Source organism: Corvus cornix, chromosome 19 (assembly GCF_000738735.6).
Source record: "Corvus cornix cornix isolate S_Up_H32 chromosome 19, ASM73873v5, whole genome shotgun sequence".
NCBI lineage: Eukaryota > Metazoa > Chordata > Aves > Passeriformes > Corvidae > Corvus > Corvus cornix.
This window is the reverse complement of record NC_046348.1, coordinates 7,428,117-7,448,871: the sequence shown is the minus strand read 5'-3', so window position 1 is coordinate 7,448,871 and position 20,755 is coordinate 7,428,117. Positions and strand designations below refer to the sequence as shown.

Genomic DNA, 20,755 nt, shown 5'->3' with positions numbered 1-20,755 from the left:
AAGTCTTTAAAGAAAAAAAGACAAAGCACTACATTCACAAGCTCAGAGTGAAGTAGGAAAGGATCACATTTAATGTATAGATGAAAATACCATAGGGTGGAAACAAAGCTCAGCAGGTCCCAGCACCTTTCCTTTTGCAGCCACTGGAAACCTCTTTGTACACAACAGGTGAGATCAGCAGGGTGACCACCTGCAAAGCAGCCACACGTTCTTCTGCTTGTGGTAATTGAAAGCTTTTCCTTTTGTCATTAAAATATCCACTAATTTATCTCCTCTTCTTCTCATTCACCCCTACATTATGACAATTCTGATAAGGAAAAAAAGGTGGGAATGAGTGAAAAAGAATGGACTCTATTTAATTCTTGTTGACTTCCACCTTCAGCCACTTCCTGCCTTTCAGAAAAGGCTCTGGAACTGGCAGTTTGACAAAATAAAGTTGAGGACTGTGAAAACTTATTTTAATTTTTTAATAGCACTGCTAGAGTGTCTTCAAAACCTGGGAACTCTAAAACTGAGACAATATGCAAAACCAGGATTTCTGACAAACCCCGCATTATTTCCAAGATTTACCCTGTCTGGAGAATACTGAAGTGTGGGAGTCACTGAGTCACTGTAAAGGTCAAGTGAAACGCAATTATTCAGTGTCGCCATGTGCTGCCCTCTGCTGAAAACAGACACCGAGCTCCTTGGAGCAGCACAAAAGCTCGGGATCATCTGCACCCCCTGCTGCCGTCACACTCAGCCGAATTCAAAATGTTTCATTTCATGGGGCTAGGCAGGGTTAAAAATAACCTAAGCTCTTGCACTGGACTGAACAGCTCCAGGAGAAAAGAGCGGCTTCAGGGACAGCAGCCAGGGACTGGAGAAGGAAGAGGATCGGACGCATGGGCTGCACACTCTGCGGTCATGAAGGTTCACAGGCTTGTGAAAAAGAAACAGCTGAAAGTTTCATTTGAACAACTTGTTTATCAAAGATGTGTTGAACTCTCATATTTCCTCTCAAATCCTTAATCCTCCATCTGATTTCACCCACACGAAAAATCTGTTCAGGCAGATGAGATTGTTCAAATACTCAGGCACAAGAATTTGTTCGTATGTAGAACACGGAACAGCGTGAATGGGAAAAGGAGGAAACTATTAAATATCTAAGGGGGGGGGAATAACACATAATTCCATACTAACATCTATAAATAAGTGTATTTTATATAATCATATTTACAAAATATTTATTAAAATATTTTATTTACAAACAAATAGTAACCCAGTATTTTCTCCAAAACTCAGGAAAAAGGGAAAGAAAGTCAAAGCAATATTTCAACTATACATATAAACTCTCACTGCTGAAATTGCCAATCCAGCATATATGGTTTTTTCCCCTTAGGCCTTCGGAAATTAGGCTTTGCTGTGTGACTTCGAGATCAGCCCAGCAAGGTTATTTTGGATCAAGGAGAAGATTGAAATCTTAAGTTCAGGGTTCCTTAGGGAGATCATCCTGCCAGCAACCTCCCCTACCTTGTAAAGATCCTGCGGTAGTAGATTTAAATGAAGTGCTTTTTCACGGGTTTTGACCTTAAAAAAAAAAAAAGGGGGGGGGGGGGAACACCCCTAAACAATCAATTTAAAAAACCCCAAGGACATAAAAAAAGAGGGAATAGCAGCGGGCAGGTGGGCCCTGCTGGTGCAGCCAGTAGAGGGCAGTGGGATTTAGAGGAAAGTTGTTGAACTTCGTCTAGTGAAGTATTTGAAGTGATAAAACCATCCATTTAAATCTTTATTTGAACCTACCTACACTAAGACATAAGCAGGACAGAGAGCAAAGGACAAGAGTAAGAAAGAAAATGTATTACTTTGGGATCTCTAAAAAGCTGTGTTTCAGGATATCAGGAAAATTTCGTACCAACGCATCACGTATTCAAATTTTTAAGCAATTTTCAATTATTGAAATACAACAATTCCACGCATCCTATTGAAACCAACACGGCTGTTTCTCACGGGTTTAAAAACCTATGGGAACTTAAAAATAAAATAGAAAAACATCAAATAAGAAGAGAGGTATTTTTAAGGCAGACCTATCGTCACTTGTGAAGATGAAAACTGGTTCTAGTCCACAAGAACAAGAAAGTAAAACAGGTGAAGAAAAAAGCAACACAAGCAAGGAATGTAGATTTTTAATGCGCACTGTGCCTTGGTTACCAAAGGGAAAAGCAACATTTCTCACCTTATCACCAAACACTACAAGCTTTCCAGAGCCAAGGCTCCTGCACGATTTGACACGAGCCAAGTTTGCCTTTTGCGACGGAAAACCCGATTGTGGATATTGTCGGAGCCCTTTTGAGCTACGCACGTCCTGAAGGAACACCGCTGCTCTACGCCAGAGGAGAGCGAGCTCTCCCCAGGGAGGCAGCCGGGGATGAGCCGCTGCTCCGCCGTGTCCGCCCGGCCCGTGGCACAGCGGGGACACCTGCGCCAGCCTCGGGTGCCCTGGGCTGTCCGGAGCTGCGGGCACGACCCGCCCGTCCTCCCGCTGCCCTCAGAGCCCCGCGGGGGCTGCGCCTGCCGGGCTCGGCTCCGGCGGGACGCTGCGGGCACAGGCAGCGCCCGTGCGGGACCTGTTGCCCTCAGACACCGGCGCGGGGCCGGAGTCAGCCGTGGGGAGGCTGCGGGGACACGGCGGCGACACCGCGACACATCAGAGCTTCCCGCTCCCTCCTCGCACCTCAGCCAGGGCACAGGGACTCGGTCCCGCACTGCGGCACCTCGGCGCTCCCCCAGCACGGGGCTGGCCCGCGCGAGGCTGCCGGTTCTCCCCAGCCCAGCCGGTCCCCCCGCGCTGCCCCTCGCCTCCCGGCGCTCACCTGCAGCCGCCGCGCTCGGGGATGCTGCGCAGCCGGAGCTCTCACCTCACCTGCACCGGCTGCACCGGCCGCCAGGGGGCTGGCGCACGGCACGCCGGGCAATGTAGTCCCCGGGCAGCTCGGGACGGCCAATCCACGCTACCCGCCGCGGAGCATGCCGGGAGCGGTAGTTCTCCCCGACGGCGCCGCCGCGAGGCATTCTAGGAGATGTAGTCACAGCGCGGCGGTGCGCGGCCGGCGCCTCGCCGCCGCGGAACTACAACTCCCGTGCCCTCCCGCCGCGGCAGCTGGAGCGGGCCCGGACGCGGCGCCGAGCGGCTGTGGGTGTGCGAGCCCGGCATGGCGGCCCCACCGCCTTCAGCCCCGGAGAGCCGGCGCCGCCGCCGCCGCCGCTGCAGTACAGCCTCCTGCTGCAGCACCTCGTGGGCGATAAGCGGCAGCCCCGCGTCTGGGACCCCGCCGCCCTCGGCGGCATCCCCTGCCCGCCCAAGAGCGAGGAGCAGAAGATGGTGGAGCGGGTCATGGAGAGTTGCCCCTTCAAGGCGGCGCTGGCTTGCGTGGGAGGTGCGGCGGCTGGAAGGACGGGGCAGGCAGCTGTGGGGTGGTTCGGGGGTCCCTCTGGAGTCGGGAAAGGGGCGGATGGAGGAGAGGCTGCAGCCCCCGTGTTTGATTTTCCTTCTAAGCCTCCTCCGGTGCCTGTGACGTGTCCCAGGGAGCGATCTCTGTCTGCCTTCCTTGGAGAGGCACAGGTGCTCATGGCCTTTCCTCAGCACAGCACAGGCTGTCACAAGTGTCCGTAGTACCAAGCGATTCCTGCCCCTGTCACGGTGCAGCGCTCACAGGCAGCGGGACGGGAGCAGAGCCGCTTCATTGCCCTCAGGGAATGTGCTGCTCCAATCCAGCCAAGTTCATTTCATATTGTTTATCTTTTGCAGGATTTGTTCTGGGAGGTGCATTTGGTATCTTCACAGCTGGTATTGACACCAACGTGGGGTTTGATCCCAAGGATCCCTATCGCACTCCCACGGCTAAAGAGGTGCTCAAGGACATGGGGCAGCGAGGCATCTCCTACGCCAAGAACTTCGCCATCGTGGGTGCCATGTTCTCCTGCACAGAATGCGTGGTAGAGTCGGTGAGTGGAAACCTCTCAACCATTAAGAAATGTTTTCTTGTACTCTTTAAAAATCTTTTACTAGATGCAAGTAAGTACGTATATCCCCTTTGCAATAGGGCAATGGAATACGCTACTTTGTTCTTTTTTGGCCAGCAAAGCTTTTCAGCTTTGGGATCTGTCTTCAGAGCTGCTGTTCTCTGACAGAATGAAGATCTCTTTTGCAATAGCAAAGTCCTTTTCACTTTAAGTCTTGAATGTATTGGCAAGCAGGGGCATTACTTTTGAAAACCCTAGCTACAAGTGCTTGTGTAAAACGTCAAACTGTGAGTTGCAACATGGCAAAAGTTCCACATGCAGAAAGGGATCGTTTGATGAAAGTTCTTGAGTAACAGGCCAGTTTTCATCTGTCCCCTACAGCCAGAAATGACCTTGTGCAGCTCAGTGGTAAATCTATCATCTGCTTTTTTAAAATAGGAAAATTACCCTGTTATGAATTTGAGTCCTGCCTTTTAATTGAAAGTCACAATTACTTCTTAACTCATCTAGAAGAAGAGTGCATCTGCTTGCACAATGGAGCAGAACAAAGAGATCTCTGCACTGGTGAAAATCCAGTGTGTCCTGGCTATGGAAATAGTCCATCTTTGTCAGCAGGTGCTGTGACTCTCACCTGGGCCAAGGACCAGCTGCATGGCTGGGCTCAGGGCTGCTCTCATGTAGTTATTGCCCTTTTAAACTCAGGGCTGTGTTCTGGGGGCTGTGCTGGCTCACCTGAGGATCCTTCCCACAGCACTGCATTGCACCATATGGTTTTGTCTTACCTCTCCCACTTACCTGCTCCTTCCTCTCCTCCTGGCCCTGCAAGTTTGGGAGTGCAGGGCCATCTGCTGAGAGCAGAGGGAAGAACATCCTCAGCTGAGAAGGGGATAGAAGGTCGTTGCTGTTAGCACAGATACTGAGTGGTTATTCCGTGTTTACTTGTTGACTCTGATTTCCAATTCCACAGTATCGTGGGAAGTCAGACTGGAAGAACAGCGTTATCAGTGGCTGCATCACGGGAGGAGCCATCGGCTTCAGAGGTTGGTGGTGCCTGCTGGGAACTGTTTCTGTGGTAACTGTGATAAACCTTGAATTTGGTTATGGAGCACCCAATGTTCTTAGAGGAACACACACTGCAAACCTCTTTGCATGGGGTTGTGGTGAATGTGAGAGCCCGCTTCAGACTGGCAGAACTGCACCCTCGCTTTCCTGTCAGCTCCAAGGATGAGTGTGGATAAGGAAGGGTTGGTCTACAAGACAGTGAGATTGGAGGAAAATCAGCAAAATTCACTTGAAAGAAAAATCAGATGGTGGTGGCTGTCCACACTCTTCTGTGGTGTCATGGGAGAGAGCCAAAAATACAGAGCAACTGAGAAGCTCTTGTGTTAGCAGAGGTCTACTTAGCTCTACCATTTCACTGTCTCTGCTACTCTCCTTTGAAATTAGGACTAAAGAACTCTACTTTCTTCTTTTGTACCATGTGTAAAATGCTTTTCTCCTTTCTCATGTATCAGTTCAAACAGACAATTCTACTTACATGTGAAAGAGAAGGAGCACGGGGGTTTTGGTCCAGCAGCACTAGTGGGGACTTTCCTTTAGTGATAACAGCATCTGGGAAAATCCCCAAGTAGGAGAGAGCTGCTCTGCTCATCAGAAATATCAAATTTCTCTCACCTCTCCTTAAGAAAAAAACTTGTCCATGGAGCATAAAAGAAAAGAAAGCTCTTGCAAGTGCATCTAATTGAGCTTGTTAAGTTGTGTCTGTCCTTGACCTAATCCTCTTAGAGTTGTCAGAGCAGTGGCTGCTCTTCCTATCCCTCCCTAGTCCCACCAAGCCACTTGTAGGGCTCAGATCAGAGCACACTGAAATCAGCAGTGGCCACTGGAGGGTTCTCTTCTGTCCCGTGGGTGAGGCTGAGGACACAGCACCCAGAGAGCAAATCCTGCCGGCCCTGCCGAGGGTTGTACATCAAGCAGTGGCAGTGCCAGAGTTCCCTGGGAGGGCACTGCCAGGTTCCTGCTGGTGTGAGCTCTTTGAGCCAGCACAAGTTAGTGGGAAAAAGAATTAATTTCCTACTTTGTCTCATTGTTTCCCACCCTTGCCTTGCAGCTGGGTTGAAGGCCGGGGTGATCGGCTGCGGAGGGTTCGCCGCTTTCTCCGCTGCGGTCGATTACTACCTCCGGTAACAGCCGGATCCCTCGGGAGCAACATTCCCTGCTGCTGCTGAGAGCCTGCATCACGGCACAACCATCAGGCTTACCTTTCCACTGCCTCTGGAGTCCTGGTCAGTGCGAGCGGAGCGGCACTGGCCGCTTTCTGAATGACTAACAGCAATCTGGCTCCGAGCCCTGGCAAGCTGCTCCAGGCAGGCTTGTGGGAGCACGGGAGGATGGAGCCAGGCACAGAGCAGCATCTCCAGGACGGATCAGCTGACTGTCAGTTTCCAGGAAACACGCCTGGGCTCTGAGCTCTTTCGATCCTTTGGGGCTGATTTTGATTAAGTCTGTTGCTGGCATCAAAAGAAGGCAGGAGGACAATCTTCAAAGAGAAATGCACCGATTTAGGTTACCACATATTTGAAGGTGCTGCAAGTGTTCTAACAGTCACCAGTTTGCAGCTTGCTACTTTGTTGGGGAGAGGTAAGATCCTGTGGAGAAATAAGTTTGTTCCAGGCTTTTCTTAAAATACCATCTGAAGACAAACCACCATCTGTACAACTTGTCTTATTTCAAGTACAGAGATGAGCGCCAGATTTCTTTACCATGTTTTAAAGGGAAAAGCAGAAAGGAATCCTTAGCCTTAGAGCTGTGTGGTTACTGGCAGATGAACAAAACAGTTTTAAGGGAAAAAGAGGTTGTTGCTGAAGTATAATTCTCTGTAGCCACTTGGCTAGCCTGATGTAACCTCACTGTGGGAGTACAAAAAATCCTGCTACTGCTTTAACTGCCCCAGGCTCACCCCATTAGTTCCAGCAGTTTGATATGAGACTTAGAAAGCAGAGTTGTGAAAATAAACCAGTGTTTGACAGATAACTGGGCATTCACTCAGCACACAGCCTGCTTCCCATCATGTCCCTGTGCCACCACAGTGCCCCAGCGTTACACAGGGGCAAGTGAAGTGTTATTTCTGCACTACATTGGTGCTGAAATCAACACATCTGTTTGTTAGCTCAAGGAGCTGCTGCATCTTCGATCGCTGTTCCTATCTGCCCTCCTGCTCTTCTAACCAAGCTCTGTTCTCAGACCTCAGAGGCTCATTTTTAACCTTCATTGAACCATTCTATAAAGGCAAGCACTCCCTCTCATCTCTTTGAGGCAGTGGGATTTCAGATGCAGTGCACACACCCAATAGGGGTTCTCCCACCCACCTCCCCTCCTTTGCGTTCCCAGTTTGACATCCCGGAACAGTGACAGCCCTTGTTTACCTGGAAGAGCAGTACTAGCAGTGTGTTTTGGCTGATAGGGTGGTCAGTGGTCAGTTTGGAGGCACGCTGGCTCCCATTCCCACATGGAAAAAAGTGGGGAGACAGCACCATGTGATCTATCAGATGAGGTTTCCAGATCTCCTGATGTCCCTTGCTGTGCCTGTTCAGTATCCTCAGGCCAGAAGCTGTGCAAGTCAGCTGAATTTTAAGCTTGAGTAATTCTAGGCTGATTAAACAGGCTGGCTCCAGACAGTCCAGGTTTTTTTCCTCCAAAATGCAAGGATGTAGCCCAAACCATAAGAAGTCTCTTCAAAGATTGCCTGGCACAACGCCTGTGCTTATACCACTGGCTTGAAGTGCAACTAGCAAGAATTCCACGACAGAAAGAGAGGAAGCTGTTCTGCCAAGGTGATCAGTTAGTGCAAACAGCAACACCACAGGGCTTCTTTTGTGCAAATATCGGGGCTTTGCATTTTTATTAACATTTTTTTTTCTCCTCACGAGGTTTTACAGCCATTTAAAGTTTATAATCTACAGAAATTGAAACAGAACACAAACAAAAATATATCCTTAACAACTTTTGAAAGTCAAATATTAATTAACAGTTCTATTCTACCTGTAGCTGCAAGAGTCCACCCCCCTCTTTTCCTTCCTGTAGGGACAAGCAGAAGCCAGTCATGGGGTCAGCCACAGCCTGTTGTGCTGGGCTGTGGGGACCGGGCCTCCAGCCACCGTCGTGGGGGGAGATTTGGCTGTACAGAGTCTCCATCTGGAATGACAGTGTCGTGGACAGAGACTTGGACACATGTAACAAATCAGACACACACAGGGGTCTGTTGTGCAGTCAGATCTAAAGCTCGGCCTCCTTACTGGGTCCAGGGCCAAGACAGACGCCTGGTTATTTTCTGCAATGCTGTTTCCCTTCTGTTTAGCTGGTAGTCAAGAGGAGCAGGGTCTGGAGTGTGAGCCCTTTGGAGGGGGACTGAGACCGCCCCTCCTTGGTTGCTTTGCTGGTGCAGGGCTGGCAGGTGCTGCCTTCCCCAGGGAGGTGGCTGAGGACATACCTGGTGCATCGGTGGCTGGGCTCTACCTGGAACAGTCCATAGTTGGGAGGGTAAAGGCAACGCTGCTGTGAGGGACACGCTTGGTCACTTCTCATCCATCTCTGTTTGGCACAGGAGAGTGCAGGGCCAACGCAGTTCGGGAGGTGGGGGGCTGTTCCCACAAGAACACGGACTCCGCTCACAGAGCGAAAGGTTTCGTGTCCCAACAGGTACCAACACCTACGTGGGAGTGTGGGGGATGCCTGGGGAACCGGGGACTCGGGCAGCCTGTCCTGCCTTGGGACATGGCGTGGTAACTCCAGCCATCAGCTTGGGAGGGGTCAAGGACTGGAGCCACTAAGAAACAGACCTGAGCTGGCCGGGCACGGCTAATCCAGCAGCAACCGCTTTGGGAGAAAGACAGAACGAAGCATTTCTGCCTTCAATCATGAGGGCCATGAAGGCTTTCCTCCTCCCATCCTTCTGTGCTGGTTCCCAGGCTGGGTGACCATCCAGCTGCTGCAGAGCACTTGCCTCTGGCAGACAGGCTGCCACCGAGGCAGGGCCATGTGCTGCCATGTGCCCAGTGCAGCAGAGAAGGCCAAGGAGGGACAAAACCCCTCCTTGTCCCCATGGCCATGGCAGGAATGCTGGTGCCCTGGCAGGCTCTGCCACGGGGTGCATGGCAGTGCTGGACTGGCAGGGGTGTGAGTACCTCACCATGGCAGAGAGAACTGTACAGCCGGGACCTCCCCACCAAATTTCCAAACTGGGGAAATTTGGGACCCCATCAGTGCCAGAGTAGATGTGGGGTCAGCCCATGGTGATGGAAGCAGACCTGCCTGGCTGGCCGTCCCTTCAGCCTGCTGTGGATCAGGACCAGCACAGCACCTCTGGGTCCAGCCTTGTGTGAGGGGTTACCCCAAAACGCTACTCGGAGGCGAAATCCAGCAAGGGGAGGAACCGCCATGCCACACACACACAGGCAAAGCACAGGGCTGGGGCTGGAGAGGGGACTGGCCTGAAAACACCCAGAAGAGCCATGGCAGGGAGGAAGCAGCTCCTCTGCTCTCGTGGACGCGGGTTTGCTCGGGCCAGAGCAGGATCCAGGCACAGGGTCCAATGTTTGCACAGGCAGCGAAGCCAAAGCAGAGCTGGTCGTCACCGTCACCGGGGAGGGCGGCCCACGAGCTGCCGGCCTTGGAGTGAGCCGGTGCTGCACATGCAGGCGTGGGCAGGGGAGCTGGGCAGCAAACAGGCACTCGTGGGGCACTGCAGGCTTCAGGCGAGGGGTGCCTGGTAGGAGTGAGTGGGTGGAAAGGAGTCCAGGAGAAAACTAGCCAAGGGGGAAGCCTGTGTCCACAGCCCTTGTCAGTCACTACCTCTTCCGTTGAGCAAATATACATAAAAACAATTCTTGAACACAAGAAGGGACATAAGACACGACTACTTTACAGAGAGGGCCTGGCACCTGGTGGGACCGGGCCACTGGAACGCGATTGTACAGGAGCTGCAGGCGGCACCGTCCTGGGTCTGGGCTGGTCTCCCTGGGGGGCTGTGATCCAGTCTGTGTCCCCCAGCAGGGAGCTGGAGTGTTTGCAGCTGGTGCCTTCTGCCTGCAGGCTACACGTCCGTGGAGAAGTAAAGTGTGTTGCGTTTCAGCTCGGTGAAGGAGATGGGAGGATGCTGCAGGTAGTAGAGAAGGACCTGGACCTGTAGAAGGCAAATGGGGGGTGTTACTCCAGAAAGGGAAAGAAAGAGCTTTCCCTTTCTGGAGTAACAGCTTGTAAAGCCACCTCCCAGCTTGTCCCATCCAGCGAAGAGTAACAAATCTACCCAGACAGGCAGGTGAACCCCTCCATTACCCAGCTCTTACCTGAGCCATCACATCGTGGGACCAGATGTCAGAGGCCAAGGTGAGGTGTGCCTTGCTCTCCCCCTCTGAGGGTCTCAGCAGTGTTGGCCCAAAGACCGTGGCCAGATTGTGGAGAGACATTTTGTTGATAGGCTCCTTTTCAGCCACCCTGTGGGGTACAGGGAGAAAGGCAGTGTCAGCCCCTAACGCTGTTCAAGAGCGGGGCAGCAATGGGGTGAAGTGGGGGGCAAGGGCTGCTCTCCCTTCTCCCAGCAGCAGCACGGCACCTCCAGCTTTCCACTGCCCTTTGCAGCCCTCAGAAAACCCAGGTGCAGGGCAGGGAGCTCTGCCCCCTTCACGGCCTCCGCTGGAGCCGCCGGGCCTGGCCGGGAGCCCTGGGTGTGATGTGGCAGCAACCAAGCCCTCGCTCACTTCTGAGCTGCAGGGCCTCCACCCTTCCCGAGCCTGCAGGGTACGGGGAGCTCTGCACCAGCCCGTGCCCCCTGCACCCACTCCCCTCGAGGCTCCCTGCCCCAACAACCCTGTGGGAGCCCTGCCAGCACCGAGGGAACCAGGACCACAACATTGCCATGTTAGGAGGCAGCTGTGCTCCCCAGCACAGGCTGCTCGCTTGAGCCCCGGCCAGGGGAGCAGATGTGGGAACTGGCTGTGCCCGGTTCTCAGGATGGAAATGGATTTTTCCTTCTCCATCCCCCAGCATCAATCACTTTTTCTGTTTGGTTTTAGCCAAACCAGAGGAACAAAAAAAAAAGTTTCATGATGCAAGTAACATGAGCTGTGAGCCCCAGTCCCAAGCTCTGGCCAGGCTCTGTGTGCTGCTCTGCTGCCCTCCCACAGACCTGTGCCTTCCATGGGTTTTGGGCCCCCCAGAGAGCCCCAGTCCATGAGTCCCCAGGTTCAGATGTGCCTCATGTGGGCCAAGACAAAGCCTGTCAAACCACACACTGCTGCACTCACTCTGGGACAGGTGACACGGGGTGTCACCTGCAGCTCTGGGACACGTCCACAGAGCTGACTATCCTTGGTTCTTGGCCACCCGCTGCTGACAAGTGACAGGCATTGTTGCACCTTGTTTTGCAAGGGCTACTGCTGGGCTGGTGGGGAGGGACACAGAGCTGTTTTCCTGCTAAGGGGGACACTGCACAGCTCCCAGTTGATTCCCATCCTGTGCCGAGGCCAGCTGCTCCCTGCAGAGCTCATCCAACCAGCTGCACGCAGGCTGCAGCAGCCAAGAGTTCCATGTTTCCAGAGGTCGTGTGCTCCCTGCAGAGCTGACCCGGATCACTGGCCAGGCACGGCACAGACCCTCCTGGTACCATGGCCAGTGGTCCTGGGACACCAGGGGCTACTCTGGAGGGGCAGAATGGCTCCAGGATCCCCCCAGCATCCCACAGGGCCCAAGGAGAGGAGATGTGGAAAGCCAACACCAACATCAGTTGAAGGGTCTGAACAAGCTGCAGCCTGGTAGGACCCTGGGGAATGTGCCAGAGCCCAGGGAGACAGGGCAAGTGGGACACACCTGGAGCTGTACCCTCTTGGAATGCCTGGGAAAGGACCCCTCTGTGCCTGCCCAACACCGAGCTGCTGTTGCTGGCCCTGGCTGCTGCCCACAGCCCTGCTCTGCACCAGCACAGCACCATCTGCCTCCAGTCTGGGATCAGCCTGCAGCTGTGCAGGCACCACAGGAATCAAACAGCAGCTCTAACTCCATTCATGTCCCATCCCCACAGCAAAGCAGTGAGACAGACCCATCCTGCACCTCCCAACCACCCCAGGCAGCCCCTGAGCCATTACCTTTTCAAGTGCTCCAGCAGGAAGAGGAAGGTGATGAGGTTGGGGTCAGGCAGCGAGCGGAGAAGGTGCATCATGCAGTTCTCCTTGGCAGCAGGATCCGAGAGGGCTGGAGGCAAGGAGAGAGAGGGCTCAGGGCAGGATCTGGTGCAGCAGCAGGACCCACCATGGCCAGATATCTCCTGGCAGCCAGTGTGTGAGCACTGGGGAGCAGCACCACGAGCTCTGAGCTGGCCTGGAGCTGGCAAGAACAGCCAGGACCGAGTGGGCTGAGCTGGGAAGGACCCTTGGGAGTCTCCCATCCCAGAGCAGGCGATGCCAAACAAAGTTTGTGCATCAACGCCTTCCCCATCCCCAAGTCCTTACCTATTCCCTCCATGAAGGCGGGGTAGAGTCTGTCAGTGAGGAGGGGCTCGGGCAGCTCACGGAAGTACAGCTTCAGCGTGCCAGCGATGGCATTGATGTCCATGTCACTCAGCATCACCAGGATGTCCTTGTTATCTGTCCAGAGAGCACCCACATGTGAAGCCTCCTGCCCTCCTTCCCCTCTGGGTCTCTACCCTCTGTGTCACTGCAGTTATCCAGACAGGCTGCCAGCTGGAGGGCAGGGACAGCACTGCTGGGATCACAGCCCCATTAGCCAGGCTGAGGCTGGGAAAAGCCGAGTGGTTCCCGCCTGGCTGGGCAACAGGACGTGGAACGATTTGCAAATGCATTTGCAACATTTCCCTGACTCAGTGTCTCCCAGGAGCCAGCCAGGAGCGGCGGCAGCTCAGAGGCATCGAGGCACAAACAGGGCTGGGATCTCTGGGTGTTTCTGTCCCTCCTCACCCCCAGCCCCTCCCTGGACACAGCAGCTCATCTGTGCAGTGCAATAACCAAACCCTGGCCTTGCAGAGGGCTGGGGGGTCTCGGTGCCTGTGAACCCTCCCATGGGAACATCAAGCTCCCCCAGGATCACTCACTCGCATCAAAGACAGCTTTCAACGCCTGGATGTCAGTGGCGACTCCAGAGATCCTGTAGATGCCGACCTCCTCGATGCCCCTCTTTTCCACCTCCTCGATGCACTGGCGCACGATGTAAGGCACCTTGGAGCGCTCGCGCCTGGCTCGGGGAGAGGAGCCCTCAGCAAAGATTCCCAGGGGAACCCGCGGCAGCCAGCCCAGCCCTGCAAACCCCGGGCCAGCAGCAGGATGGGCATGCAGGTGGGAAGGATGGGGATGGTGAAGGGAATGGGCAGGTCCCCAGCAAAGGCCAAGCTCCCCGGTGTTGGCGGGAGCAAGGGGACTCAGTGCAACCCCACACCCACAGAGCACATCAGCCCCCACAGCCCTGCGCTTACTTTGTCACAACGCTGATCTTGACCCCGAAGACACCAGTCTGCTTTTTGGATGGGGTCCTCTTCAGGCTCATGTCCCTGCTTGTGAACTTCATGGAGAACTCCACCTTGATCTGTGGGAGACAGGGGGTGAGTCCTGGCTGGCCTGAAGGCAAGAAGGGGCTGCCTTCACAGCGAGGGGCTGTGGGTCCCCCGGCCCTGCTTACCCCATTCATCTCAATCACGTCCATGTGCCAGTTTTTTGTCTGCACGGCCTGTGGGTCCAGCTGTGGGGAGAGATGGTCTGTGATTTCTGTGGGGACACAGCCCCATGCCAGCCCCGCTGTCATCCCAACCTGGTGGCCCCCAAAGCCCCTGATCTGCAGATGGTGTAGGGCACAGGACATGCTTTTCCTGGGCAATGTGCTGCTCATGACCCGAGGATGGAGAGGTTCGTTCCCCTTTGGGGTCTGGGGTCACTCTGGCTGTGCCCTGAAGCCAGATGGGCTCAGCCCCCCTGTCCTGCCCTCTCCCCAGAGCCCCTGCAAGGCAGTGCTTTGACCCACACCCGAGAAGCAAGAAACTTCCAAGAAATTAGGACTATTTCTGGCAGCAGATTGATGAAACAGAACTAGGGCAGCGTTTTCCATGCAGAAAAACAACATCTCCCCATAGCCAAGGCTATTTATAACCCCTGGGAATGACAGGCTCTGCTATTTCTGGCTTTGGGGCTAGCGGGGGACTCGGTGACGCTGCCCCGGCGCCCGGGTGCCGCGGTGAGGTGCTGGCATTCCCAAGGCCCCGGCACGTGCCGTGGTGGGTTCCGGGCTCCAGGGCTGGGCAGAGGCGGGTGCAGTTGCCTTTTGGGGCTTTTTGGTCCCCAGCTGGCGGTATCGATCTGGCCCCATTGATCCGTGTAATGCACGGGGCGGGCAGCCAGGCACTAATGTCCCCTTGGGGAAGGGGAGGGGATGTGGGAGCTGGTGGGGGCTCCCAGGGCTGGGGACATGCAGCTGCCAGGCCACACTTGCGCCAGGCACGCGGGGTCACTCCGCAAGGACACGGGAGTTTCCTGCAGCTGCTGGGTCAGGAGATGCTCTGGGCGAGTGTAAAGATGTCCAGAGCTGCTGCTCCAGCCACGGAGCTGCTGTTCCCCTGCCCATAAAGTCACTGCATGTCATGATGGGGGGCACTCTGGGGTCCCTCATGTCCCTTCTTGCACACCAAGACCCCACAGTCCCACGGACAGGCTCGAGCTGCCCTGGCTCTTGGCACAGACCCAGCACGGTGGCATTGCCACATGCCCAGCCCTGTGTCACAGTGAGCCTGAGCAGCTCCTCAGCCATGGGAAAATTGTAGTCCCCAGCAAGACAGAAATGCTGCTGTCTCCAGCACAGCCCAGGAATGGCTCCTGACACGGAGCCCTCCCTGATGCTCCAGCCCAGCACATGCAAGAGCCCGGAGAGTGCCACGCTGCTTCCTCCGTGCCAGCCCTGCGGCTGCTGGAGAGCAGGAAAAGGAAGGCTGCAGCTGCCCTGGGCTCCCATGGGACCGTGCAGCAGGTCTGGACACTGAGATCACAAGACTGCAGCCAGACCACAGCCAACCCTGGTCCTGCTGCTCCAGCTCCTCTGTGTTCCCCCCCAGCACCGCATCCCCCACGGTGCTGCCATGCAGCCACCACGGCCAATGCCACCTGTCCCAGGGACTTTCATCCATCCCTGTCCCACTCACTGCAGTGAAGCCCCTGTGTCCCCCAGCCAGCTCAGGAGCCTCCCTGCTCCGCAATGCGATTTAAACTGCAGCCACCACATCCTTCCCCTTTCCCATCCCCATCCCTTGGGTCCCTCCAGCTCTGATGGCCCTGGCAGCTCACATCTGGAAGGGCTTTAGCAGAGCTCTGAAGAAAGCTTTAATGAAAGCCAGGTTGGCTGCCGCCAGTGCCGCAGACCTTACCCTGAGCACGTCACTTCCCCACAGCCCCTTCCCCCTGCATGGGCAGAACCATCCCACAGCAGCCAGCAGGACCCGAATTTGGGCTAGTTCTGCTGGCACCATGGGCCTGAGCCCCCTTGCAGCTGGGGCAGGTCCCTGTGCCCCTCTGGGGCACTGACTGTGGCCTGGCCCTGGTGTTCTCTAACCCTCCTGGCCAGCACCCCGTGCAGCAGCAGCAGCAGCAGCACACAACGCTGCCACTCCCCAGTTTAAGCAAAGCCGCGTCTCCAGGTGTGGGAGGATGGATGGGAGCATCCACCCACAGAGCCAGAGGCAGCTCCTGACCACACAGTGCTGGCAAACACCCTGTCCCAGCTCCCAGCACCATCTCCTTCTCCTCCGAAGGGAGCTGCCTTGCTCCAGCAGGACGCAGGGACATCCCAGGTCAACGGGGAACTCCTGGGCTGGGAGCCCTGGGGAACAGCCCCCGAGGCAGCACTGTGCAGGATGAGCTGTTAGCTCCTCTTTGGAAGGTCAGATGGCTTCAAACACCAGCCTGTGCCTGGGGAAACATCTCAGCCAGGTCACGCCTCCAGGCTGCTCCCTCCTGTGTCTCAGCCATGGTGGTATCCATGCCCACTGCGGTGCCGCTCATTCATGGCGAGGTGAAACACCCTCTGTTTGTTGCCACAGGGATGTGCCATCATCCTGGTTTCCTGAATTATCTTAAGGTGTTTACTTGTAGGACAAGGCCCTGGGATGTGGAGGAACAGACGATGAACATCCTGGCAGTCCTGCAGCACTTTGTGTGTCTTGGGGAGATCCGGCTGGTGCTGACCCCCTCTCCTACTGCTTGTCTTGTCCACGGGACAGCTCCGGACTTAAGGTGATGAGGCCATATCCTGGAATTTTGGCCTCAAGACACCTCCAGGTCTTGGCACTGTGACAGACCCAGGCAGAGGTCCAAGGTGAGGAGCTGAAAGGGCTCGAAATCTTTATGGTGGCTCCCTAGGGCCCCAAACACTGGGATGCTGTGGTGGGGCAGGGGCTGCCAGGCTGGGCACGTCCCTTCCTCACATCTCAGACCCATGAGGTCAGCCAACCATCAGCCTGGGTGAAGCCATCAGGAGCACACTGGTGACTCAATCAGCGAGGTCATCTCTGCCAGGGCCCTGGGGAGCGGGATCCCGGAGGAGCTGCTACAGCCAGCATTGCTTCCCATCAGTGTGGCACCCACAGACTCCCCAGCCTGGCCTCCCGTGGCTGCCCAGGCAAGCAGATCCCTCACCAGACCTCCATGCCAGCAGCTCCCTCCCCAGGGAACAGCCAGTCCCCGAGCCCCTGGCGCCATGGGACAGAGCAGCCCCCACACCACCAAATGCTGCCAGTAGCAAAGCACAGCCCCCCAAAAAAGCAGTAATTCACAGACCCGACTGAGAGCGACCCGAGGAGCAGCAGCAGCACCCACAGCCCACCAGGACCCCGCACAGACCAGCCGGGGCCACATCCTGCCCTGCAGCCCCAGGGCTCCCGGGCAGCAGTGGGCAGGGAAGCCAGCGGCCACAATGGGCACGGGAGATGAAACCCCTTCATGTTTTGACCCAGCAACAGCCGCCGGGCAGCCTCCCCACAGAGGCCTGGCTGCCCCTTAATCCCCTGTGCGGAGCGGTGGCACAGAATCGAGGTTAATGCCGCTGCGTCACACGCGGCCCCGCCGCTGCCAAACCGAACCCCCACGGGCCCAGGCAGCTCCTGCCCGCGGCCACAGCTGAGCCCCGAGCCAGCAGCTCCCTGCACAGGGGGACGCCACCGAGGGAAACCCCCAGAGTCCCCCATAGGGCTTTTGGGACAGCCTGCAAGGGCGCTGTCCCCCTCCGTTGTCACCTCTGTCACACATCCCTGCACTCTGTGCTCCCACGGAGACGGGCAGCACTGGCTGATGTAGCTGCGACACAGCTGTGGGCTGGGGAAAGCCTGGATCGACCCGGGTTGCAGGAGGAGGGACGCAGGCACTGGGTGCTGTGGCACCGCAGGAACCTGGCCCCAGCCAGCCCAGAAGCATCACTGCCCCCTGGGCAAGCTCCAGGGCTGGGCAGGGGCTTCCCTGCCCTGCCTGTGCAGGACCCGCTGGTGCAAACAGCTCAGCCTCCCCGATCCTGTCTGCACACAGAGGGAGAGGGAAGGAGGAAAACGAACACCTCACAGGCTGCCAACTGCATCGAAGAGCTCCTGAAGCACCCAAACAGCCTCCCTGCTCCGTGCACAGACCCCAGAGCACTCACTCTCCACACGAACAACACAGCCGCCTGTATCAGAGCCCCCCCACCAAAAAGCCACGGCCAGCACAGCAGAGCTCGGCGGAGCCATCCCAGAGCCCAGCACCGTCCCCTGCAGCCACCCCCCGCACCCGGAGCACCTTCTGCCGGAGCAGTTTGCTGCGCACCCTGCCCCAGAGCCGGGCGCCCGTGTTCGGGGGCCGCTTCCCCTCGGGCTCCTCCACGCCGCGCTCCGGCTGCTGCTCGCCCCCGGGGCCGGGGCTGCCCTCCGGCTGCACCAACACCTCCGTCATCGCCACGATCGCTTCGGCTCCGGGCAGGCGACGCGAGGCTGGCCGGGAGCGTCCCCGCGGCTGGGTCAGCACAGCACCCGCATCCCTTCTGCCGGCGGGGAGAGGTCAGCGGGGGCCGGCCAGGGGAGCCCTGCTGGGGCGGCGGGGCGGCGAGCGGGCAGGGCTCATCTTCAGGGTGTGAGCCAGGCTGGCGAGGCGGCGAGGCAGCCCCAAAAACCTCCCTCCCCCTGCGAGGAAGTGACTCAAAGGCAGCCCCCCCCCGCCGGCGGCCCCCACGCGTTTAACTCTCGCCCTGCCGCCCGCCGCCGCTCGGGAGCGCTGGGGGGGTGCCCGGGCTCCCCGCCGCCGTTATCCGCCGCTATCCGCTGTTATCCCTCTGCCGTTATCCGCCGCTATCCCTCTGCCGTTATCCGCCGCTATCCGCTGTTATCCCTCTGCCCTTATCCGCCGCTATCCGCCGCTATCCCTCTGCCCTTATCCGCCTCGCCGCGCCAGCGGCAGCCGCGGTCCCGCGGCACCGCCGCTGGCGGCTGCAGCGTTCCTGGCTCGGCGCAGGAGCCAGGCTGGCTCTCCTGCTCTCAGCAAGGGGCACGGGGATGAGGCTTTTGGGGTCTGTTGTCATGCCTAGGGACAGCTGGGGACCCCCATGTCCCCTCTGTGCACCCTGGCCCTTGTCAGCCCCGCTGCCAGGGGGTGATGTGGGCAGGGAAGCCCTGGAAGGGTCCCCGCCTGCTGCTTCTCCTGACAGGCAGGGACATGGTGAGGCACAGGTTTGGGGGGACTTGCACTGCCCCCCAGTCCATCCCTCAGCAGCCCCTGGAGTCCACATGGGTCACTATGACTCCCTGCAGCTCTGGGGTGCCCCAACATCACAAATCCCCCCATCCGGAGTCTCTGCCAGCCCAGGGAAGCGGACAGACAGACAGGCAGCTATTACCTGAGGGTACAGCAGGCACCATGCCCATGACAACACAGGCTCTGCTCCAACAGCCACAGCCCTCCTGTGCATCAATGAGCTGAGGAAGGGGCTCCTGAGACCCCCTTCATGCACCCACTGCCTGTCTCCTCACATGCCCCAGGGCATGGGGGCCAGATCCATCCTCTGTCCTCTGCAATGTGGGCACAAGCACTCACAGCCTGCTTTGCCCACCACAACATCTGCCTGCCGTCCTGGCACAGCACCACGCACCCCTGCCAGCACCCAGCAGACATGGCCCAGCTGCTGGGAGCAACTGGGACAGCTCAGAGCTGAGCCCTGCAGCGCAGGGGACACAAGACCCTCATGGGGACACAAGCCAAACGTGGCAGCCCTGTCCACAGCATGTTCCAGCTTTAAAAACTGCAGACAAAATGGGGTTAACAACAACAAAGCAGGGTTAATGCCAACCAGGAGTCACACCTTTCCACTGAGCAGCCAGTGCTGCTATGTGGAACCAGCAGCAGCTCATGATGAGCCCAGAGACCAGCTGGGGTGAGGAACATCCAAGGCAGCATCTCTGCCTAAACAGATCAGGGACAAGAAGGGGGGCAGCTCTGGGGCCTGACTACAATCCACTGCCCATCCTGTCCTGCCCTGTCACCCAGCCCACCCCTGGGGCAAAGGCCAAGCTGTGGCTCTGGGCAACAGCAGGACAGCCCCAACCCTGACACTCTTCCATCCATCCAGATCCTCCTTGGGATAAGCAGCCCCAGGGCCCTCTCCTCTCCCTTTCTTCCCCCACAACTTTTGCACAGCGGGTACGAGCTGTGCTGTCCCTGTCCCGACCCCTGCATCTCCCAGCATGACTCATGTTTGTTGATCCAGGCTATTTCCGAGAGTGCAGCTGGACTGATCCCCGCGGGACACCGAGCCCCTTCCCTGCCCTGGCCTTCCCACTTGGCCCAATGCCACCCCCACGCCACTGTTTCCTGGGGGAGACAGCAACAGACGGGTGATTCCAGGTATGAACAAGCCACTGGTGAAGCTGAGCCCCCACCTCCCTCCCTGTGCCCCCCTCCAGTGCTGTTTCCCCACAGCATCCCCTTCCCAGCAGCATTTCCACGCTGCTCTCTGCTCCCCTGGGACCTGCCCTCAGTTGCTTTCCCACGGAGCAGGCAGCCATGATGGGCCCTTTGAAGTGGCCCTGGGTCGAGGGCTGTGTCCCAGGCATGCCCCATCCCCAGTACTGCCAGGAGGGCAGCCAGGCTGTGGTGCCCACCAGGAAAACACAGGGACACCCCCATCCCGAACTGCGTCCCCCTACCCTAGGCTTCCCTGCAGCCTGGCCAAGGTGGGTGCAGAGGGACTGTGGGGTCTGGGGGCTGCCTGCCCCCTACTCCATCCTCCTGGTCCTGCTCACCTGAGAGCATCTCAGGGCAGCCCAGGCCTCCATCCTCCCTGCCTGGCAACCGCCAATCAGAGGCGGCTCAGCTGTTGCCCTGGAAACCCCTGTTGCCATAACAGCAGCGGATGGAGGCACAGGGAAGGCAGATGGTGGCAGAGGGGGACACAGGAGGGACGGGGGGCTGCACATGCAGAGCCCTCCCTGGGGCAGCTGCCAACCCCTCCCTGCAGCCCCCTGGGGCCATGGCACGGAGAGCAGCGGAACGGAAACACTTCCAGCCCAGCTGGGGCTGGATGCGCCTCTGCGGGGTAGGTCTGGCTCTGCCATCTCCACAAGGCCCCTCTCACTTTGTCCCACCTTCTCCTGCAGCCACTGGACCCCAGGACCATCCTCCCCATGCCTGATGCCCACCCACCTCACTGCCTTCAACCCCACAATTGCTGTACCCTGCTCCCAAAACCAGAGCTC

General features: G+C 57.2%; 3 protein-coding genes across 6 annotated transcripts in view; 1 reads left to right on the top strand and 2 right to left on the bottom strand.

The window, feature by feature from the left end:
- The window catches only part of SPECC1 (sperm antigen with calponin homology and coiled-coil domains 1), an 87,842-nt gene extending 84,901 nt beyond the window's left edge, over positions 1-2,941 (bottom strand). Inside the window, exon 1 of the mRNA XM_039562897.1 lies at positions 2,856-2,941. The gene's annotated coding sequence lies outside the window, so the exon portion shown is untranslated. The remainder of the gene's footprint in view (positions 1-2,855) is intronic.
- Positions 2,942-3,194: 253 nt separating this feature from the next.
- TIMM22 (translocase of inner mitochondrial membrane 22) lies at positions 3,195-6,712 on the top strand. Its single transcript, XM_039562903.1, is given in 5 exon segments — positions 3,195-3,213; positions 3,216-3,419; positions 3,791-3,987; positions 4,973-5,045; positions 6,116-6,712. Coding segments are annotated over 5 exon segments (570 nt in total). The 3' UTR covers positions 6,193-6,712.
- A 1,161-nt stretch (positions 6,713-7,873) lies between these two features.
- The window catches only part of ABR (ABR activator of RhoGEF and GTPase), a 38,060-nt gene continuing 25,178 nt past the window's right edge, over positions 7,874-20,755 (bottom strand). For 2 of the 4 annotated variants that reach the window (XM_039562901.1, XM_010402404.4), the window contains 7 exons: positions 13,687-13,746; positions 13,484-13,593; positions 13,106-13,245; positions 12,507-12,641; positions 12,144-12,249; positions 10,350-10,497; positions 9,906-10,186 (listed from right to left, as the gene is read on the bottom strand). In XM_039562901.1, coding sequence (XP_039418835.1) covers positions 10,097-10,186; positions 10,350-10,497; positions 12,144-12,249; positions 12,507-12,641; positions 13,106-13,245; positions 13,484-13,593; positions 13,687-13,746 — 789 coding nt within the window. In that variant the 3' untranslated portion in view covers positions 9,906-10,096. Of the gene's footprint in view, positions 10,187-10,349; positions 10,498-12,143; positions 12,250-12,506; positions 12,642-13,105; positions 13,246-13,483; positions 13,594-13,686; positions 13,747-17,810; positions 18,170-20,755 lie in introns of those variants that run through there. The other 2 variants (XM_039562902.1, XM_039562900.1) reach the window with 2 other exon arrangements.